Genomic DNA, 20960 nt, shown 5'->3' on the forward strand with positions numbered 1-20960 from the left:
CACAGAGTCCAGCCAAATCTTCCAGAGCTGATACTTGAAATCTGAAAGGGCCAGGAATCCCTTCCCAAAGCCATTTTAGCCCATTTTCTTTCCCCAATGTAGAACCTCTGCAGTCTGCAAGACAAGCATGGAGCCACCAGCAGTCCCCGCTGGGAAGCCAGTGCTGGGGGGAGAGAAGTGCCGCCCCGTTGCTGGGGGAGATAGCACCCGCTGCAGACTGGCCCTGGTCTCCATCCTCCTGGGTGCCATCACGGCCATCTGTGGTGGGATCCTGATGGGTGAGTCCATCCCTGTGGAAATTTGATTCATTTCTCAAACTTGCCTTGCTTTCTTAAATTCGTATTCCCTGCTTCCCTTCTTCGTCAGGCGTTTACACCTGAATTCATTGCAATGTCTCATTAGCATTACTTCATCCATTCATTTTGTAATGTTTATGTGCAGATTGGGGTGCTTCTGTCCAGGCTTCTGCCCCCCCCCTTAATACTGATGCTTTTGCACCAACCCACCCCATGCCTCTTCCTCTCTGCAGCCTTCCTGGTGAAGCAGGAGTTCCTGGCAGATCACCTGGTGGAGCTGCAGGGCCTGCGCTATGAGAGCAGTCTGCAGTGCCCGAGCTCCAGCTATCACCGCACCTTGACCCCCGTCCTGGAGAGGCTGGTGAGGGCAGAGAGAAGAGCCCCTGGGGGGCGCGGGTGGGTGGCTGGGTGGTTCTGCAGATGAATCCTCCCCCATAAGCACTGGAGGAACTGGGGAGCTGGGGGGGCCATGGTGGGCTTTGATTTCTGGTCCCTTCAAGTGCTGGATTTAGGGGGGGGAGGAGGCGAGGCAGCACAAAATTGCAAAGATCAATCACTGATAAGATCCACGTGGTGGCACCAAATTTTGGTGCCATATCACCACTTTTTCCTGCTGGGGGTGCAGGGAGGAGGTTCGCTGACAGTGGGGAGCCAGCAGTAAATCACACCTAGAAAGTTGGAGTTCGTGCTCTCTTAGCAAAAACAGAAGTGTCAGGCCTAATGAACACAGCAGCTCACCTCTGGTAGGTCTTGCTCCCATGAAGTGGTTGCTGAGGCTAAAGGTCCCCATCTCCCCACAGCTGTCTAAGCCTCCTCCACCCCATGGTTTTCCCCAAGCAATCAGAGACTGCACCTGCATGCAGCCAACCTCTCCCCTGCCCTCTTCATGCCTCTTCTTGTTCTGGGAGAACAGCGGGGAGGGGAGCTTGTTGGCACAGGAGTGGGATACCCCCATGACTCTTCCCAGCCAAGACTCCTCTCTGCCTCTTGGTCTCCTTCCTCTCCTGTTTCAGCTTCTGCCTCCGATTCTGGACTCCTCTCTGCCACAGACTCTCCCCGCTCACAAAGCCCTGTTACCTCTTCCCCGTCTTCTCCCTCTTCTACCTCATCGTCGTCCCCCCAGGCTCTGAGCCTTCTTCTTCTGGGGTAGGTTCCCCAAGCTGGTTCCTCCCACCATTCCTCTGTGCCCAACCAGTTCATGACATGCACCTGTTTGCCCCCCCCCCTTTCTGTTCCATCTCAGTTCAAAAGCAGCTTTCAGAACTCAGCCCTGGAAGGGACCTGTGCCAGGTGCTCCATCTTGCAATACAGGTAGGCTGAGCCACGTAGTGTGTCCTGCCCCGCCCCGCCCTGGTGCAGCAGGTGAGGGGAAGCAGCCTGGCCCCCACCACCTGTGCTTGTGTCTCCACTTGGCAGGAAGGGCAATGCCAGCATCCTGGTCCACTTCCGCCTGTGGTTCTCCTCTCAGCCGCTCAGCCCAGACGCAGAAGAGCAGGCGCTGGAGAGGGGCCTGGCAGCTGCGCTGGGCAACGGAGGAATCGCCCTGCCCTCCTACGGCACCATCTGGGCAGCCTCTCTCACAGGTAGCATGGAATCATCCCTCACCCATCGTCCAGGGGTAGGGAGGGCAGGTAGGCAGGCAGGTGGCCTCACCTTGTCCTCACAACCACCCTGTGAGGTAGGCTAGGTAGCAAGCAAGAGTGCAGAAATTCGGATCTGGCCAGTCACTGCGACCCCCTCACGCTGGGGGCGAGATGGCAGCTCTTGCATCTCAGCAAGCAAGGTGGCAGCCAAAAGGTTTGGCCTTGCTGGACCAGAGGCAGCTTAGAAAATCTTTGCACTCCAGAGCCCTGTGGGTTCAAGAGACTTGCTGGGGATTTCAGGAGAGGAGGGGGCCAGTTCTGGGCCTGAGTGGCCTCCGTGGGGAGCATTTGGGTTTTTGGAGACCAGCCCCCATTCTTCACACACACACACACTATCTCTCTCTCTCTCTCTCAGGGCTGAGCAGCGACTCCCCTTCAGGAACAGGACTGAAATCAGGTAGCCTTCTTTTAACATTTTGTGAGCTCAGGATGTGGGTGGAGAACAAAACAGTTTTATTCTCTGCAAAGCCATGGGGGAGTGGGGGAGGAAGGGGCTATCTATGGCTTCTGGCCATGCTGGCTCTGCGGGAGGCAGGTGGCCAGTTGCTGGGCATCTTAAGCAGGCAGGGAAAAAGGCTGTTGTTGTGCTCAGGGCCTGCATGGGGCTTCCCACCTGGGGCCTCTGCGACAGGATGCATGGCAAGGCGGGTCCAGCTTCCACGGGGCTCCTCCCCCCCCCGGACCTTGGCCCTCCCCAAAGAGCAGCTGCCGGGGGGGGGGGAGAGGCTGGGACCCATCCTGCTACCACCCTTGCAGGCACCTGCCCAGGGACGGCCTTCACCTGCCACAGCGGCCAGTGTGTGCCACGTGAGAATGTGGAGTGCGATGACCGGAGTGACTGCCTGGACGGCTCCGATGAGGCAGAGTGCGGTGGGTGCTAGTCTTCTCCTTCTTCATCTTCCTCTCCTCCTTCTTTGCCCCTCCGTCTTCTAGGGGTGCTGGGATATTCCCACCCAGGGGCGGCCTCCCCTGGGTCTCTCTCTTCATCCCATATCCTGGCGGGGATTTCCCCCACGTGGTTGCAAGGGTGAAGCAAAGGGGCCTCTCTTCACCTGGTGGTTGCATTAAACCAGGGGTCAGCCTGGGCTGGATTGGTCCTGCGGAGATCCCTCTGTGGGCCAGGAGCGCACGCACTCACAATCTTCGTTGTCTGCACATGCGGAGATGCAATTTTCGGCACCTTGGAAGCGAGTCCCTGCGTTGCACTGGTTTAGCGCAGCGTGCAAGTGGGCAGCTCAGTTCAGGGGCAGCTCGGGGGCCTGTCAAACGACCTCTGCAGGTTGCTGACCCCTGCATTAAACACTTAAATGTACACGGTGCTCCCTTTCAAAAAAAGAGGAAGGCACTAGGATGAACACTGGAAGTGGCTGGTGGGAGCTGCCATCTCAGAAGTGGACTCCCCCCTGCTGTGCATGCCTCCAGGAGAATGCCTCTTACTGCCTGCTGCTGGCACCTCCTTGTATCAATGAACAAAAGAGCAGCCCTTTGAAAGCTGTCCAAGCTGGTGCCCATCACTGCTGTCCATGGGAGGAAAGTCCATAGTTTCACCAAGTGAAGGATTTTCTTTGTCTCGGTTCTGAATCCCTCTGCCCACTGCTGCCACCTGGAGGCAGATGATTGTAACTGCAGCCTCTTTCTAACCACTCTGCTGCCGCCTGGTGGAATGTTGGAGTTACTGCAGACCACTTCTCCCCCTGAGTGGGGACTGCTGACCCTCCCTCCCTCTCCTCTCTTGTCTCTTGCAGACTGTGGGTCTCGGCCGGCCATGCAGGCAGCCAACCGGATTGTCGGGGGGTCGGAGGCCACCCGGGGGGAGTTCCCCTGGCAAGTCAGCCTGCGGGAGAACAACGAGCACTTCTGTGGGGCCACAATCCTGGCTGCCAAGTGGCTGGTGTCTGCAGCGCACTGTTTCAACGAGTAAGCCCAGCCGGACCCATTTCCTTCCTTCTCCTGCAAGTGCACCATGTGGCAAGTGCGCAGCTCTCTGATGCTGAGAACCTTGCAGGGTTAGGGAAAGAGACTGGAGGTGGGTGGGTGGGTGGGGTAACTGGTACGTGGGGCAGCTGATGGGTCTCAAGCCTTTGGTGTGTCAGGGACTCACCCTGCATGCAAAGGCAGACTCCAATGGACAGGGCAGAGCCAAGAAGGCAGGTTCTGCCTGTGCCCTTGAGGGAAGTATGGCTATTCAAACAATAACATTATTAACAAGTCATGGTGCTTTTTATAAACACATTCCAGATATATTTGTATTTATCCATACACTATCTGCAAGAGCTGCCATCTCCTATCCATTGTTCAAAGTGGCCCATGCCAAAGTCTACTGGCAGAAGGAAGGGTGCAAGGGGTCCATTGATGTGCCCTGAAGCTCTCCCGCTGCCAACAGGTTCCAGGATCCGGGCACCTGGACGGCCCATGCAGGCACCGTCTGGCTGAGCAGCAGCAGCGAGAGTAGCGCGGTGAAGGCTGGCGTGAGCCACATCCTCAAGCACCCCTCCTATGACACAGACACGGCCGACTATGATGTGGCGCTGCTGGCGCTCTCCGAGCCATTGCCCTTCGGCAAGTACGTCCAGCCTGCCTGCCTGCCGTCCTCCAGCCATATCTTCCCCTCTGGCAAGAAGTGCTACATCTCCGGCTGGGGCTACCTCAAGGAGGACTTTTGTAAGCACAACCTTTGGCGAGGCATAAGTGGAGGAAGGAGTGGGGGCCACGGCTCAGCTGAGCCTACCTCACAGGGCTCCTGTGGAGATGGGGGGCGGTGTGGCTCAGGCAGGACTCCTACAGGGGGCAAAAGGGGCTGAATTGGGCAACTGTCCCCCTGAGGAGCTCTCTTTGGCTTCACAGACAGCATTGTACGGTGGGTAGTTTTGCCACAGGCAGAGAGGTAAAGGTGAGTCTTGGTGTGGTTGAGCACTCCAGCCTCAGTTGTTCCCTCAGGGTGCTGGTCACTACTGGGGGGCAGGAGGGGAGCTTAAGGTTGCTTTTCTGCACAAGGGTTGAGGTTCCTGCTGCTCCGCCTCCTTCCCCACACCCTCTTCCCTCTCGTTGCCCCTGGCCAGCTTCACCCAAAGGAACATGGTTTGGGGCAGGAGGAACTGAGCACCCCCATTTCCTCTGTTAATCCTGAGATACCAGCCAACCCTTAGCACAGATTTGGTTTGATTTAAGATTGCTCTTCTGCTTTCCCAGCAAGAAATGTAGCGCTCGCAATAGAAGCAGCATTTTTAAAAGCGAGTGAACAGACATTGCAATTACTATAAGGGAAAGCGCAGCAACATTTTAAAAAGAAGAGCAGCAACAAGTTCCTCAGAAGAATTGCACACAGGTCCAGCTAACCAAACTCTCCTTCAGACAAAAAATAAATATATCCTTGTCCAAACGTGACAAATTCATACCAAAATCTCACCATACAAACAGCCAGGGCTGCATTTTGTACTTGAAGGAAACAAGCAGCCTTAAAGAATCCTGACTTACTTTGTTTCGCTTGTCCGCAGCTGCCATTCCATCAGAAAACATGGAGTGGATTTGAAGAGAGCACTTCCCTCTTCCTTGTTTGCCCTTTGCAAAGTTTCAGGGTTTTTTCCTGGGTTTTCTAATAATTTTGGGGTCAAAGTTAGAAATGAACCCATAGGAATTGGTGAAAATCAATGCCTTGTTATGCAAACGCAGACTTAGCAAATGATTTCCTGAGAATGCTTTGCATTCTGGTAGTGGGACCTGTGTGAAATGCAATTCAACAACACCATGGCCATTCAGTTCAGTGCCTGCCCCATAGCTGCCCTGCCCTGGAGAGTGCAGGGTGCCGGGAACAGGCAGGAGGAGTCCCTGTCTGGATGCGTTCACCTGACTTGCCCCTCAGGCCTTGCCACTGGGCTCCACCTCCCCTCTCTCCTCAGTGGTGAAGCCGGAGCTGCTGCAGAAGGCCGTGGTGGAGCTGTTGGACCAGACACTATGTGCCAGCCTGTACAGCAATGCCCTCACCGACCGGATGCTGTGTGCCGGCTACCTGGAGGGCAAGGTCGACTCCTGCCAGGTATGGCCAGAAGCAGCCTCTGGCTGCAGCGGGAGCTCCGGGAGGAGGCCTCTGGGATGCCACGGTGCCCTTCCTCTCTCCCTTTCTTGCCTACAGGGGGATTCTGGGGGCCCGCTGGTCTGTGAGGAGCCCTCGGGCCGCTTCTTCCTGGCCGGAATCGTCAGCTGGGGCATCGGCTGCGCAGAGGCCAAGCGCCCAGGAGTCTATGCCCGGGTCACCAGGCTGCGGAACTGGATCCACAACACCATGGCCACGTTCACGGACCCACCAGGCACCACCCTCCCCACAACGGCCTCCACCACCCTCCTCCCCCTGGCGTCCACCAAGGGCACCAGCACCACTGGCAAACCCCTACCCAGCCCCACCACGGCCGGGGGCAGGCCAGCTGGCACGGTACCACGCCCCCAAGGTAGAAAGCCCCATGCCTGCACAGGGCCCAACTGGACTCCTCCTGGGGCTTGGGGGCAGGCACAGCTGTCACAGGCTCACCCTTCTCTTTCTCTGTGCAGAGTGCGGCCGCCGGCCTGGCTTCTCCAAGCCCATCAAGATTGTGGGGGGCCTGGATGCCTCTCGCGGGGAGGTCCCCTGGCAGGTCAGCCTGAAGGAGGGGCTGCACCACTTCTGTGGGGCCACCATCATCGGGGAACGGTGGCTCCTTTCAGCTGCCCACTGCTTCAACCAGTAAGTAGGGAGAAAGGTGGTTGCATCAGGTCCACATGACAGAGTTCGAAGGGGACCCCCAAGAGCCACCCAGGCCAGCCCCCTGCCATGTAGGAACTGCTGCCGCTAAAGAATCCCAGACCACACTAAGGTTGCAGGTTTGATCCCCACCTGGGACAGCTGCCTATTCCTACATGGCAGGGTCCCTTCCAGCTCTGCAGTTCTGGGATCCCATGCCTGCCCACTCTGCTTAAAAGGGGGAAAGAGGGTGCACCCCTTTCCGCACCCTCCGCTCTCCGGAATTAGGAAATGGAACCCGGGAACTTCTGCAAATGGGGACTCAGGTGCCATAATGGTTGTAGCTTGGTGTGGCACCTTAAGGGCAATTGATGTCACCAATCCACACTATCAGTCGGCACTGGGGGACACCTAACCACCCATTTCCCCAGAACTGCTATGGGACAAATTCCACCCCTAGCAAGAGGGTCCTGGGTTGGGCAGAGGAGGCTTAGTGGGCAATTTCCGATTGCTTGAAAGCTGTGGGGAGGTGGGGACTTTCAGTCTTGGCAACTGATTTCCATGGGGTGAGGCCACTGGGAAGGAGCAGCTCAGCCGAGTCTGTGGAGGTTGCGTTTTTGCAAAGAAAGAGTTCTCTCCAACTTTGAACTGTGTGATTACTGACTGGCAGGCTGTTGTGACTCAGGAGGAGAGGAAGGAGCTGGGGGGGGGAGAGACCCCTTTGTGGGCATGGTGACCCCCCAGAGATGAGTCCCCCACCCACCCATTCACCCACCTGCCCCTGGCCTGGCCTGGCCGCCACTAATGGTGCGTCTGCGCCCGTGTCTCGTTTCTGCCCGTGCTGGCAGCACCAAGGTGGAGCACCTGACAGCCTTCGCAGGCACCACCTGGCTGTCGGCGGCAGAGAGCAGCTCTGTGAAGGTGAGCGTGAGGCAGGTGGTGCCGCACCCCTCCTACAACCCGGCCCTGCTGGACTTTGACGTGGCCGTCCTGGAGCTGGAGCGCCCCCTCCCCTTCGGCAAGGTCATCCAGCCCATCTGCCTCCCTCTGGCCATCCACAAGTTCCCCGTGGGCAGGAAGTGCATGATCTCCGGCTGGGGGAGCCTCCAGGAAGGCAATGGTAAGCGCTTCCCCCTCCCCCCCCCTTGCAGGCAGCGCAGGAGCCAAGGAGAAAGGCCGTTGGGTCCATCTAGCTCCCTGCTGTCTACACTGACTGGCAGCAGCAGTTTCAAGCAGGGAGCCTTTCCCAAACCCTGCTTGGAGATGCTGCAGAGGACAAATAGCTCAGTGGGTGGAGCACGAGACTCTGAATCTCAGGGTCATGGGTTTGAGCCGCACATTGGGCAAAAGATTCCTGCATTGCACAGAATTGCACTAGATGACCCTCCGGGTCCCTTCCTTCCACGACTGAACCTTTCTGCATGCAAATCAGGCTGCTGAGCTTAGTAGGGAAGGGATATTCCAGAACGTTCAGCTTTAAAAACAACACACACACATGCCAAGCTCATACCAAGAACAAACTCAGTTGGTCTCTAAGGTGCTACTGGAAAGAATTTTCTATTTTGTTTCGACTATGGCAGACCAGCACGGCTACTCACCTGTAACACACACACACACACACACACACACACACACACACACACACTCTTTTGTGTGTGGATCCTCCATGTGCAGGAGCAGTCTACCCGGGCTGTTTCACAGAATTGTAGAGTTGGAAGAGGTTCTGAGGCATGCCACTAGTCCAACCCCTTGCAATGCAGGAATCTTGACTCAAGCACCCCTAACAGATCCCTACTCAAAAACCTCCACCGCCTTCCCATTGAGTCTGTTCCACCATCAAATGGCTCGTGTCTTCAAAACGTTCTTCCTAATGTTTAGTCAGAATTGCCTTCCCTGCAAGTTGAACCGGTCAATTTGAGTCCCGCCCCCTCAGAGCAGCAGAAAAGAAGCTGGCTCCATCTTCCATGGGATATAGCCCTTCAGATATTTGAAGATGGCCACCCCCGTATTTCTTTTCTTCCCTCTTCCTTTCGTGGGTGTCCTGGAAACTTCCCTCCAGCAGCTACTGGCAACTGGACACTGCTCTTCCCCCTGGCCTGACCTCTGCTCCTCCCCTCTGCTCCTCCCCCTCCCTGCAGCCTCCAAACCAGAGAACCTCCAGAGAGCCTCTGTGGGAATCATTGACCAGAAAACCTGCAATGTCCTCTACAACTTCTCCCTGACAGAGCAGATGATCTGTGCTGGGTTCCTGGACGGGAAGGTTGACTCCTGTCAGGTGAGGTGGACCCAGGTTGGGGTGACTGAGGGTGGCCAGCCTGGGATGCCCCATTCCTGCTCAGCTTCCAAAGTGCACCTGATCGCGGAGCTGGGTGCTCATTGGAAGACCCCTGCAGAGCGGGCCACCGGTTAAAAGGACCTTCTTTGGGGGGGCCATGGCTCTTTTCCAGACCCACTAGGGGCCACTCTGCCTCTGGGACTTGGTGAGGGCGGAGTTGAGAAGAGAAGAGATTCCAGAAGGAGCTTCTCCTGAGCTGGTTGCTCCCATCTCTCCCCGCAGGGCGACTCAGGGGGGCCCCTGGCCTGTGAGGAGACGCCAGGCGTGTTCTACCTGGCGGGGCTGGTCAGTTGGGGGGTCGGCTGTGCGCAGGCCAGGAGACCCGGCGTCTACACCCGCATCACCAAGCTCAAGGCCTGGATCCTGGAAACTATCTCACCATGCCCCAGCTCCACAACCACGGCCGCGACCACATCCAGCACCACAACCAGTGGCAGCGCCTCCTCCTCCCCCAGCCTGCCTTTGGCTAGTCAAAGGACCACCCAGGCCACCCCCAGCACAGCCAGGCCACCAACCAACACCCCGAGAGCCACCCAGTTCGCAGGTACATGGCGGGGGCACGGATGGGCAGAGGCTTAGCATATCAATAATAAATCATTGTGATTATTAGCAGGGTGGCAGGCGAAGGCTGATGCCCCCAGGAGCCTGGCCTCCAAGGCAGGGGGTGCAGGACACTGCAGGGGACATCTTTTTTGCAGTGAGAGACTAAACATGGCCGCTGCCCCCCCCCGGGAAGCCTCTCCTTTGGGCTGGGCCTGTCACAGTGCCCAGCCCTTTCGTGGCCCACATAGCTGTGCCCAGTGAGTTGGGGGGCCTTTGTGCAGGCCAAGAGGGTGGAGGGTCTCAGCTGTCCCATTAACTTGCTCCCCACCCTCCCTGCCCCCAGCTGTGCCCTGCACCCCGTCCACCTTCAAGTGCTCTGGCAAAGTGTGCATTGGGAAAGCGAACCCCGAATGTGACGGTGTCCTGGACTGCAGCAACGGCAGAGACGAGGCCAACTGCAGTGAGTGACCTCCCTCTCCCCTCTGCTCCCTTAGTTCACATTTAGCTCTGCTCACCCACAACCAGACAGGGCAGGGGGCTCACAAGGGCCCAGGCGTCCTCTCAGCCTGCTTCTCTTCCCACCCACCTAGACTGTGGCTCGACCTCAGCTTTGGCCTTCAGCAAGATCGTGGGGGGCACTGGCGCAGCACGGGGGGAGTGGCCGTGGCAAGCGAGCCTGTGGCTGCGGAGGAAGGAGCACAAGTGTGGGGCGGTGGTGGTGGCTGACCGCTGGCTTCTCTCGGCTGCCCACTGCTTCGATGTGTGAGTTGGGGGGGCTGGGATGAGCGGTGGGGGTGGGGAGCGGTGGGAAAGGGGGTCTTTCTGCCAGCCGTTGCTCCCCTGCTCCAGGAACAAGCTCCTTGCTGGTGAAGAAAACTGGGGAAGAGGACCCCATCCTCTGTGGGCCCCCCCCCAAGCCAGCAATGTTTTCATGGCACACGAGGGCACTGCCAGACCCCTCCTCAATTCCTCCCCTTGGATCCCAGGGGTCCCCTTTCCTGTGAGGCCCCCAACCAAGGCCAGTCCACTCAAGAGGCGAGATGAGGCAACTGCCTCAGGTGCAGTCTCCAAGGAATGCACCAAGGTGGAGGGGAGGGGCTGCTGGTCTCCTCCCACCCTTGTTCCTGGTGTAGATCTTTACTCCCCGCCTGGGAAGTGGAGGGAGCCACTGGGTGGTTCTCCTCAGGTGCCGAAATGCCTTGGGCCAGCCCTGCCCCCCCTTTCCCCTAGAGATTGGGGAGATGGGGCAGGCCTTGGGCTGGCCAAGGGTCCCAAGTCCACCGTCCTCCTCAGCTACAGCGACCCGAAGATGTGGGTGGCCGTCCTGGGGACTCCCTTCCTGAGCGGCCTGGACGGGCGGGTGGAGAAGGTCTTCCAGATCCACAAGCACCCCTTCTACAACATCTACACGCTGGATTACGACGTGGCGCTGCTGGAGCTGGCCTCCCCGCTGAGCTTCACCAGCACCATCAAGCCTATCTGCCTGCCAGACCACGCCCACCTCTTCGGCCAGGGCGCCCGCTGCGTCATCACCGGCTGGGGCTCCACCAAGGAGGGAGGTAGGAGGGATCCTCTTCCCGGCTGGGTAGGGGAGCGCCCGGAAGAGGCAGCTCTGGCTTCCCTCAAAACCCAGGCAGCCAAGCAGCCTCGGATCAGCTGGCTCCATGGGGTGCCCGCAGGCAAAGGGCAGGATTGGGCCCTGGGCCTTCCCTGCTGCCCAATTCCACTCTGCCCTCCCCCGCAGGGCTGATGGCAAGGCAGCTGCAGAAGGCGGCCGTCAACCTCATTGGGGAGCACGACTGCCGCCGCTTCTACCCCGTCCAGATCAGCAGCCGCATGGTCTGCGCAGGGTTCCTGCAGGGGTCCGTTGACAGCTGCTCTGTGAGTCTCGGGCGCCCCCCCCCTCAGCCCTGGCTGCACCAGGTGGGATGGGAGGGAAGCCCACAGCTGGCCAGAAATGGCTGGAGCTGGAGGTGCTTCTGAGAGGGGAGGAGGGAGAGGAGGCAGTTTGCGGGGCTTGGGGGGTCCCCTTGCCCCAGAGCCCCATCCCCGCTCCCAAGGACACTCGGTGCCTTCTCCCTCCCCTGCAGGGTGATGCCGGCGGCCCCCTGGCCTGCAAAGAGGCTTCAGGAAGGTGGTTCCTGGCGGGCATCACCAGCTGGGGCTACGGCTGCGCCCGTCCTTACTTCCCGGGGGTCTACGCCCGAGTGACGGCCGTGCGGGGCTGGATCGCGCAGAACCTCAAGGCGTGACTCAGGGAGGAGGCAGGGAAGTGGGGCCTGGCCGGGAGACAGACAAACAACTGTCCTTTGGAAGACCCTGCCCTGCCTTTAACCAACAGAAGCACTTTTAGGACATGTTTTCTCTGAATAAAGAGGCTCGCCTGCCTCACTTGGACTTCGCACAAAGGGCAGGAGGAGGCTCCCCCTTCCTCTCCTGGCCGGTCCACTCCACCACCCCATGATCTCTGGCCATTACCCTCATGGAAGGAGAGCAGGTGACCCTGAGCTGCCTCTTGGGAACACAGGCTGAAGGACGGATGGACGGACAGACGGGGATCCTTGCCTCAGGAAGGTTTGCCTCAGGAAGAAAGCATTTCGCTTGGACAGTCTGGCCAGAGACACGGCCTCGACCTCCCTTCCCATCATAGCTTCGCCCCCTGGGTGGGGGGCTCTGCCTTGTGCTGAAGGGCTGGACATGGGGTGGCCTCAAGCTTTCTCTGTGCAAAGTGAGCAAGTGAAGCGCTCGGAGGAGGCCGGAGCAATGGACAATTAAACAAACCCCTTTGTGGAGTTTGGTGTGTGCTGCGGATTTTGTGCTACGCAAACAAAGCTACCCTTAAAAACAAAGCCAGCCCCCAAATCTGCAGAAACAGGGTGGGGAAGTCCCCTGCTACCCACAGAGACCACACACACACACCACTTTCACAAAAAGCAGCAGGAGGCCTTGAGCTCAACTGGAAGAGGTTCCCTGGGCCTCCACCTAAATGCTTCCCTGTGCAAAAGGGAAAAAGGTCCCTTCTTGTAGAAATCCAGCATGTCAGGGAGAAGCAGCCAGGTGCCTGTTTTCAGAGGGCGACTCAGCCAAGCAGTGAGCAGTGCCCCTGCAAGCCCTCCCTGTCATGGCACTGTGCCCAGGCGTGGGGCCGACTAGCACCCAGTTATCCTAAAGAAGCAGAGGGGCCCAAACTTTTTTCAAAGAGGGCCAGATTTGATTAGGTGAACATGTGTAAGGGCCGACCAAAGTTGTTGAGCTTTTTTAAGGACCGAAGTTGTTGAGTTTTTTTAGGGTTGCAGTTGTTGAGCTTTTTTTAGAATTTGACCCCAATAAATAAACTGCCACAGGGCCCGGATTAAGCCCCCCAAATGAACTTTGGACATGCCTGTCCTAAAAGGAAACGGAATTAGAAGCAGCCCATGTTGAAAATCAGGGGCACACCTGGAATTTGCTGGACACTGCGGAGACCCCACTCTCAGGCAGAAATATCTCTGAATGGTTTATCCACTCATTTTCTAATTCTCACACATCCTCAAGCAACGGGGGGAGCAACACCCCTCCCCTAATTCAGGCCTCAGGCTGGTTCTCCCGGCTTCTCCCACTAGCTTGACCCCCCCCCCCCTACCTAAAGCTTGCTTCCACTTCTCAGCACAGGCCCACAGGAAGCCAACTTGGGGGGCTGGGAAGGCAGGAGCATAGGTTAATCACAGAATGGTAGCCTCGGAAGGCGACCCCGAGAGTCATCTAGTCCAACCCCCTGCAGTGGGTTTGTATTCCGTAGGACGGAGCTGGGCTGGGGCTTAGGGCTCCTGCTGAGAAGGCTCATTCTCCCCAGAGGGTAAATCTGGATCAAGTAGGGTGAGGGGCGGGCAGAATTCTGAATAAAATCGAAAATTCTTTCTAGTAGCACCTTAGAGACCAACTGAGTTTGTTCCTGGTATGAGCTTTCGTGTGCATGCACACTTCTTCAGATACCTGAATCTACCAGTATCTGAAGAAGTGTGCATGCACACGAAAGCTCATACCAGGAACAAACTCAGTTGGTTTCTAAGGTGCTACTAGAAAGAATTTTCGATTTTGTTTTGACTGTGGCAGACCAACACGGCTACCCACCTGTAACTAGAATTCTGAATGCCATTGATGCCCTATAGACGCTGGTGGCCGGAGAAGACCCCCCCCCCCCAAAAAAGCCGACGCCTGCTGGAAGCCCCTCCACGAAGTCCTCCGGGGCGCGCGCTCTGCTGTGCATTTTTCGGTCCCCTAAAACATGCTCGTGTTCGTGGGAAGCTGGCCCGACCCGTGGCCCCCAGGAGCGGCGCCCCTTCCCCGGGACTCGCCCAGAGCGACTCAGTCCGGAGTTAGTCCCGAGGGCTTTCGGGGGGACTCGCGAGCGAGGCGTCGGGCGGGCGCAGCTCTTGGATGGCGCGGTGGCTCCGGGGCGCGCTCAGTCGGGCCGCCGCGCGCCCCCGCGCAGCCCGTGCTGCAGCTACCCGGCGTGGAGCGGGGCGGCGGCGGCGGCGGCCGGAGCAGAGCGGAGCAGGCCGGGCTGGGAGGCGCCCGCGGCGGGGAGCGGCCGCCCAGGTAGGGCCGAGCCGGGCGGGGGGCGGGAAGGTCTTGGTCTCCGCCGCGCCTATTCTGCTCCGGCCGCAGGAGGGCGAGCTGCAGCCTGCAGAGGGTCTCCTGCCCCCCGACTCCTGCAGCTGGAGTGGGGGGGCGCCGCTGCCCCTGCGCGGGGAGCAGTCGGGTCTCCTGGAAGGAAGGAAGCGAAGCGGCGGCTGAGGGTGATGCTGCAGCCCCTTCCCCAGCAACAGGCGCTCCTCAAAGTGAGGCCACAACTCTAGGCTCGGGCAGGGCCGGGGGGGGGGGGCTCTTGTCTTGAAGCAGGCGGAGGAGCGTCGCAGCGGCTCCGGCTCTTTGGACCGGAGAAGGGGACTTAGAAAGCGGCCTGGGGGAGAAAAGCCCAATGCGGCGAGAGCGGGGAGCAACTAGCGGGAAGCGTGGTGCCCTGTCCAGCAGGCCTCGCTTTGTGCCGTCCGCTGCCGGGAGCAGGATACTGGGGCTCCTCGTTTGCATCATGTGCTCGGAGAGCTTCTTTCCCTGGGGATCTGTGAGGGTTCCCAGGGACCTCAGTAAGGAATCTGCGTCCCTCCGACTCGGTGAGGCCCCCTCCTGGGTCCTCTGGTCGAGCAACGCAGATCTTGCGCTCATTTTTCCTGCTCTTTTTTAATGGTGCAATCCAGAGCAGTGTCGCCACGATTAAAAGGGGGCGCTGTGTCGGGGGGGGGCACCTGAGGAGAGGCGACAGCGCAACCGCAGGGAGGAAAGGGCCACCTGACAGCGCCACTGCTGCCCTCGTGTCTGCTTGTAGGCGCCCCACTGATTTGCCATGGGGAGATGAAGGGTGCTGGCCGAAGTGGGCCTCCTTTGGCCTCATTCTGTTGCTGCAGGGCTCTTCTGGTCTTCCAGATTCTCCCTGCCATTTGTCCAGACCGAGACCCCTCTTGCCTCCTTTGAGTGCCCGCCCTTCCCGTTGCAAATACTTGGTCTTTTCTCTCCCTGCACACAGATGGTTGTTCTCTGCGGCGTCTCGTGCGCTCCAATGCACATGGTGCGATGGGGAGGGGGGAGGAGAGGCAGAACTCCTGGGTCCTGCTCCTGACTCATCTTGAGCAAGTCTGTGCTGCCCACATGAAAAGGGGCCTCTCCCCTTATGCTGGGGGTGAACACGCACACACTTTCCCTCAGTAACAGTTTTTAATCTGTGTGAAACCTCTTTGAATCGCAATGCACTGAGGGGGGTCACAGCTGGGCACAACCTGCCCGGATCCAGACTCGCCCAATATCATCAGCATGGCACTTGTATGCTTGCCTCCCTAAGTCCCACTGTGTTCAAGGGGGCTGACTCCCAGGGAATTGTGACCACTGTCACATGCAGACACCTTCCAGGAGCCACAGGTGAGAGCTGAGAGCAGGGTGGGGACCAAAAGTGGACAATTACCCCCAAAGGAGCAGGACGTGTCCATCACCAGAGGTACTGCCCCTTCCCCATACAGCCCATAACCCCTCTCCTGAACTGCCTGCCACAAGCTTCTTGGTGATTGTGGCATTTTCTGCGATTTGAATAACTTGAACTAGGAAGTCATCTCTGACCCTCTGGTTGGGTTTGAATTGCTGGAGTTCATGGCTTCGCTTCTTCAATTAAGACTGAATTTTGAAGGACCCAGAACAGTTCGTACACCAGGAAGTGCTATAAAACAGGCCACTAGTAGTAGTTTTTGGAGGGGTTGGTGCATGTTTGAGAGTCCCTGTGAGTTATAAAGAGCCGCAAGACAGTCCTGTGAGGCATGCAAATTGTGAATTGGGGCACAGATGGTTCCCTCCAAGTTTCATTTTAAGATGCCTTGATAAAGATATTTATGGCTGCTTATTTATTCTGCATCTGTACCTACCTACCTTCCAACCTACCTACCCCCCCCACACACACACATTCTAACCGAAGGCTGGAACAGATGTTTGGTTTCCTGTTCCCCAGTGGAGAATATTTGTGCCTTCTGGCCTTTTGGTAAATGCTGCTGTTGTCCCTGTTCTTGCTCAGGGTCTTCGTTTCCTGCCTCTCTGATGGCCTTGCCTGGCCCAGTGCTTCCTCCGGCTTCCTTTCCGCATCCAGTGGTCCTGGACTAGCACCTTCCAGGGTTGAGGGGCTGCATCCACTGATGGCCAACCTGCTCTAATGGGGAGAAGATGGCCTTGGGTTTGCTTCTCATTTGGCAACTTGCCCAGCTTTCCAGGTTATTTTGGCAGCTTCCTTTGGAAACTGATTCAGCTGAAATGAGCAAGCACTTCTCTTCCAGGAGAGCTTGTTGACTCCAAGCCTGAGTGTTGCTGTTGGTGATAGGATGCTGCATTTGGGGTGCAAAGAGCTGTTCAGGATGTTGTGTGTGGCTTCAGCACCCCTCCCTCACAGCTATTGCTCTGGTAGAGATTGGGGGCACCCATGGCGGAGTTGGGGCAGGGGAGCCCTCCAGAGCCCTCACTGCAGATTGCCTGAGTTGTGTCTGATCTCCAAGGAGGTGCCATGAATGAACAGCCTTCCTTCGCCCCTTAGGCTTTTGCTACAGAGACGGCCTCTTCTCCTCTGATTCCTTTTTTTGTTTGTTTGCCAAATCATATTTATTAGAGTTTCCAATACAACAGAATCATATGAAACATTCCAAATTACATTCCAAATTATTTATCCAATTATCAATAAAACAAGAAAAGTTCCAAATCAACCGAATTATTATTTTGATTTTGTTTAAGGCTTCCCATGCTTCAAATTCCAGAGGTTTTTTTATCTTAACTATTGTCCTTTGTTTTCGCATTCCAATATTTTCACAGCCTCTGATATGTTCCAACAGGAAAGATAAATCAAAGCAAACAGTGTCTCTGTGTGGATTTAAGTCCGTATTTCTCCAATACAGTTCCTTCCCCCTTGTCGAACTGAGTCCAAAAGCCACATATGAACAATCGCCATCTTCTTTTTTATATTCCAAATATTTTTCCAAATTTATTATACACCCGTCTGCACCCACTTACATCTTTTAGGAGAATTAGCCAGTCATAATTAAAGATTCATATATTAAAGAAGATTTGACGTCCTTCTCCCTTCCGATTTTCAAGTTTATGCAGTCCGGGCAGCCATTCCAACTGCGTCATTTCTGGGCAGTCGACCAAATTCTTCCAATTAAAATCAGTCAGTGTCCAAGGGGTTCTCTCTTTTGCCAAAATCAACATGCAAAAAATGCCTTTTATCCTTTTCCAGATGTTAATGATCATTTTCTCCACTCATTAGGACAGCGTGTTTACTTTTCATTAAGTCCCGCACAGTTGTACTTTATACTTTCAAATATTCTCCACCAAATTCGAATTATCAGTCTTTCAGATCTCACTTGTTATATATAATAAAGTTGGGTCTTCTGGGGGGGTATTTGCCCGTTATTTAAAATATTAAAGCAAAATATAATCACAGAGTCCGGGGCTCCCCCCACCTTCCGTCCCGCTTCACATACCAATACAGTGATAAAATCTTCTCTTCTTCTTGTCCATCAGTGGCTGAGTTTTTAAAGAAAATACTTTTTCCTCTTTCGTTAAAGCGCTGGGAATCTTGGATGATCGGGCCAGCCGCAGGAGTGCCTCCCCCCTGGGTGCTCTCTGCCCAGGCCCCCCTGCTCATTTTCCCAAAGGGTCAGAGCAGATTTAGGGGCATCTGTGGGCAAGGCAGTCCTTCCCACACTCCTGGGAAGGTTAGGGAGGCTGCATACTCCCATTACAGCCTCAAAATTCCCCATGGGGATTGGGAGCGATGGTATCTCGGCCATTCCCGTCCGTCCCAGAAACCGGAAGCCTCTTCTCCTCTGATTCCTGTCACCTCCTCCCTGAGATGCTTTGTGGCTGTCAACACCCCAGCATCATTTTTTGCTCGCTAATCGCTTCTGGACACATTTCTGTTGCTTGGGTGTCTCATTGCTGATAAGTTCCCTTTTAATTTGTAAGCCTGTCTGGATGAAGTTGTGTTTGGTATTTGGAAGCAGGAGAGAGTGAGGGCTTGAGCGGATCCATGCGGTGAGGTCTTTTCATGGCTGGTTTGTGCTCCTCACAGTCTGGAGGACTCGCTTCTGCTTTCTGGGAAATCTTTTGGTCTGGAGAAATGAGACAATGCAGAGGCAAGCCTGTTATAGGACCCCCACAGTGGGCAGCTTTAGGGGGCTCCTCTGTACGGAAGCCGGCTTGCAGCTCTGGGACCACAAAGGAGGAGAAGGCCATCTCCTGCTTGTCTGTACTTCTTTTTTTTTTTTTTTCACTTTTATTAAGTTTATTTTCAACACATAAACGTACACTCGTCAAACTCAACATAGAAATAATAATACAAAATCAGAAGATAAACAAACAACAATATAAACCTTAATTATTTACATAGAACTACGCATAACCCAAGTCCAAATTAATACTTACATCACTAACAAATTCAAGTACATAAATACATAAATAAATACATAAATAGACTTCCTGTCTTTCCTGTTGTGTACTCCTTTTCTGCTTGTGAAGATACTTAACATTTTTTTTTCTTTATTTATATCCAAAACCTTCTACATTACCGAATACAGCTTCTTTTTCTCAAACTCATTTTCATTTTCATTTTTTTTTCCTCCAGGGTTATTCAAAGGCCGCCACAGACTTTATACCATTTTCAATTCCTTGCAGGTATTTTTTATATCTCTCCCATTTTTTAACAAACTCCTGTCTATTATTTCCTCTCAGGCTGCTGGTTAACTGAGCCATCTCTACATATTCTTGAAATTTATTTTGCCAATCCTTAATTTTTGGGGCGTTTTCCCCTTTCCAATTTCCTGCGATCAGCATCCGTGCAGCCACTGTTCCATATAAAAAGATATCTTTTAATCTCTCTGGTATGTCATTCCCAATAATACTTAGGAGAAATGCCTCTGGTTTTTTAGAAAAAGATATTCCTAATAGTTTCTTAAGTTCTTCATATATTGTGTTCCAAAATTCTTTAATCTTTTTACAAGTCCACCACATGTGGTACATGTTACCATTGGCCTCCCCACATCGCCAGCAAATATTTGCGAGATTTTTGTACATCTTTGAGAGCCGTGAGGGAGTCAGGTACCATCTGTATTGCATTTTAAGAATATTTTCTTTAATGCTATAACATGCCGTGAACTTCATTGTTGTTTTCCAGAGTTTTTCCCATTGTTCTAACATTATGGGGTGGCCAATGTCTTGGGCCCATCTCACCATAACCTCTTTGACTTCCTCCTCTTTTACCTTCCATTCCAGGAGAATTTGATATATTTTTGATAATGTTTTGGAATTATTATTTATTATTTCTGTCTCAAATTTAGATGGCTTTTCGGCAAAGCCGACTTTTCTATCTTCTCTGAATGTTCCATATATTTGATGATAGTCAAGCCAACTTGTCAGATGTTCTTTTACCTCCTCATATTCTCTTAATTTTATTTGGCCATTTTCTTCCTTTAATAAATCGTTATACTTTAACCAGTTCCCCTTCATATTTTTCTTCTTTAAGGCTTTAGCCTCTTCTGGAGAGATCCATTTGGGCGTTTTAACTTCCAAAAAGCCTTTATATCTTTCCCAAACTTTAAACAACGCGCCTCTTATAATATGTCCTGTAAAGCCTTTATGAATTCTTGCTTTATCATAATGAAGGTACGCGTGCCAACCAAAACGGTTATCGTAGCCTTCCAGATCTAAAAGTTCAGTATTTTTAAGTTGGCACCATTCTTTAATCCAAACGAGGCATGCTGCCTCGTAATATAATTTGAAGTCGGGAAGCCCAAACCCCCCTCTGTTTTTATGGTCTATTAACAGAGTATGTTTAATCCTTGGTCTATTTCCTGACCATATGAATTTAGATACCTCTTTCTGCCAGGCCTCAATGTAACTCATTTTCCCTATGATAGGGATAGATTGGAATAGGAACAATAGCTTAGGTAAGATGCTCATCTTTACCACGGAGATACGTCCCCAGAATGATAATTTCAATTTACTCCACCTCTCCAAGTCCTTTTTAATATCTGTCCAGGTTTTTACATAATTATCCTCATATAGATTTATGTTTTTGGTAGATATCCAGATTCCCAAATATTTTATCTTTTGACATACCTTGAGTTTTGTCAGTTTTTCTAATTCTTCTTTTTCTACTAATGGCAGATTTTTTGCCATCAGCTTGGTCTTGCTAATATTTAATTTAAATCCCGCAACCTTTCCAAATGCTGTTATTAATTCCAATATTTTTATTAAACTTTCTCTGGGATTTTCAGACATTATAATCAAATCATCAGCAAATGCTCTTAATTTGTAGGTATTTTTCCCTAATGTTATTCCCTTGATGGTCTTTTCTTCTCTTATCTTCCTGTTTAATATTTCCAGGACTAGAATAAAGATAAGCGGCGACAGAGGGCAGCCCTGCCTGGTTCCTTTACCAATTTCGCATTCTTCCGAAATATTTCCGTTGACTATGATTTTTGCCATCTGTTTGGTATAGATAGCTTTAATTCCATTGCTAATTACTTCCCCAAACTTCATTCTTCTTAGTAAGGCTGTCATAAATTTCCATGAAACATTATCAAACGCTTTCTCCGCATCGACCGCCATTAATACTGATGGTTTATCAATTTGTAAATCCAGATATTCCAATATATTAATTATACTCCTAATGTTGTTTTGCATAAGGCGGCCGGGGAGAAAGCCTGTCTGGTCTTTATGTATTATTATTTGAAGTATTTTTTCCATTCTTTTAGCCAAGATATAAGCGTAAAGCTTATAATCATTATTAAGCAACGAGATGGGTCTGTAATTAGCAATTGCCAACTGATCCGTTCCTTGCTTTGGAATCAAAGTTATAAAACTTTCTT

General features: G+C 53.8%; 1 protein-coding gene across 1 annotated transcript; it reads left to right on the forward strand.

The window, feature by feature from the left end:
• The first annotated feature begins 218 nt into the window (after window positions 1-218).
• Window positions 219-12019, forward strand: TMPRSS9 (transmembrane serine protease 9). Its single transcript, XM_033136693.1, is given in 18 exon segments — window positions 219-278; window positions 530-657; window positions 1540-1607; window positions 1713-1879; window positions 2295-2336; window positions 2696-2809; window positions 3685-3856; window positions 4323-4600; window positions 5836-5972; window positions 6069-6381; window positions 6482-6653; window positions 7499-7770; window positions 8789-8925; window positions 9208-9529; window positions 10023-10290; window positions 10822-11087; window positions 11273-11409; window positions 11619-12019. Coding segments are annotated over 18 exon segments (3159 nt in total). The 5' UTR covers window positions 219-274; the 3' UTR covers window positions 11781-12019.
• The last annotated feature ends 8941 nt before the right edge of the window (window positions 12020-20960 follow it).

Source organism: Lacerta agilis, chromosome 18 (assembly GCF_009819535.1).
Source record: "Lacerta agilis isolate rLacAgi1 chromosome 18, rLacAgi1.pri, whole genome shotgun sequence".
NCBI lineage: Eukaryota > Metazoa > Chordata > Lepidosauria > Squamata > Lacertidae > Lacerta > Lacerta agilis.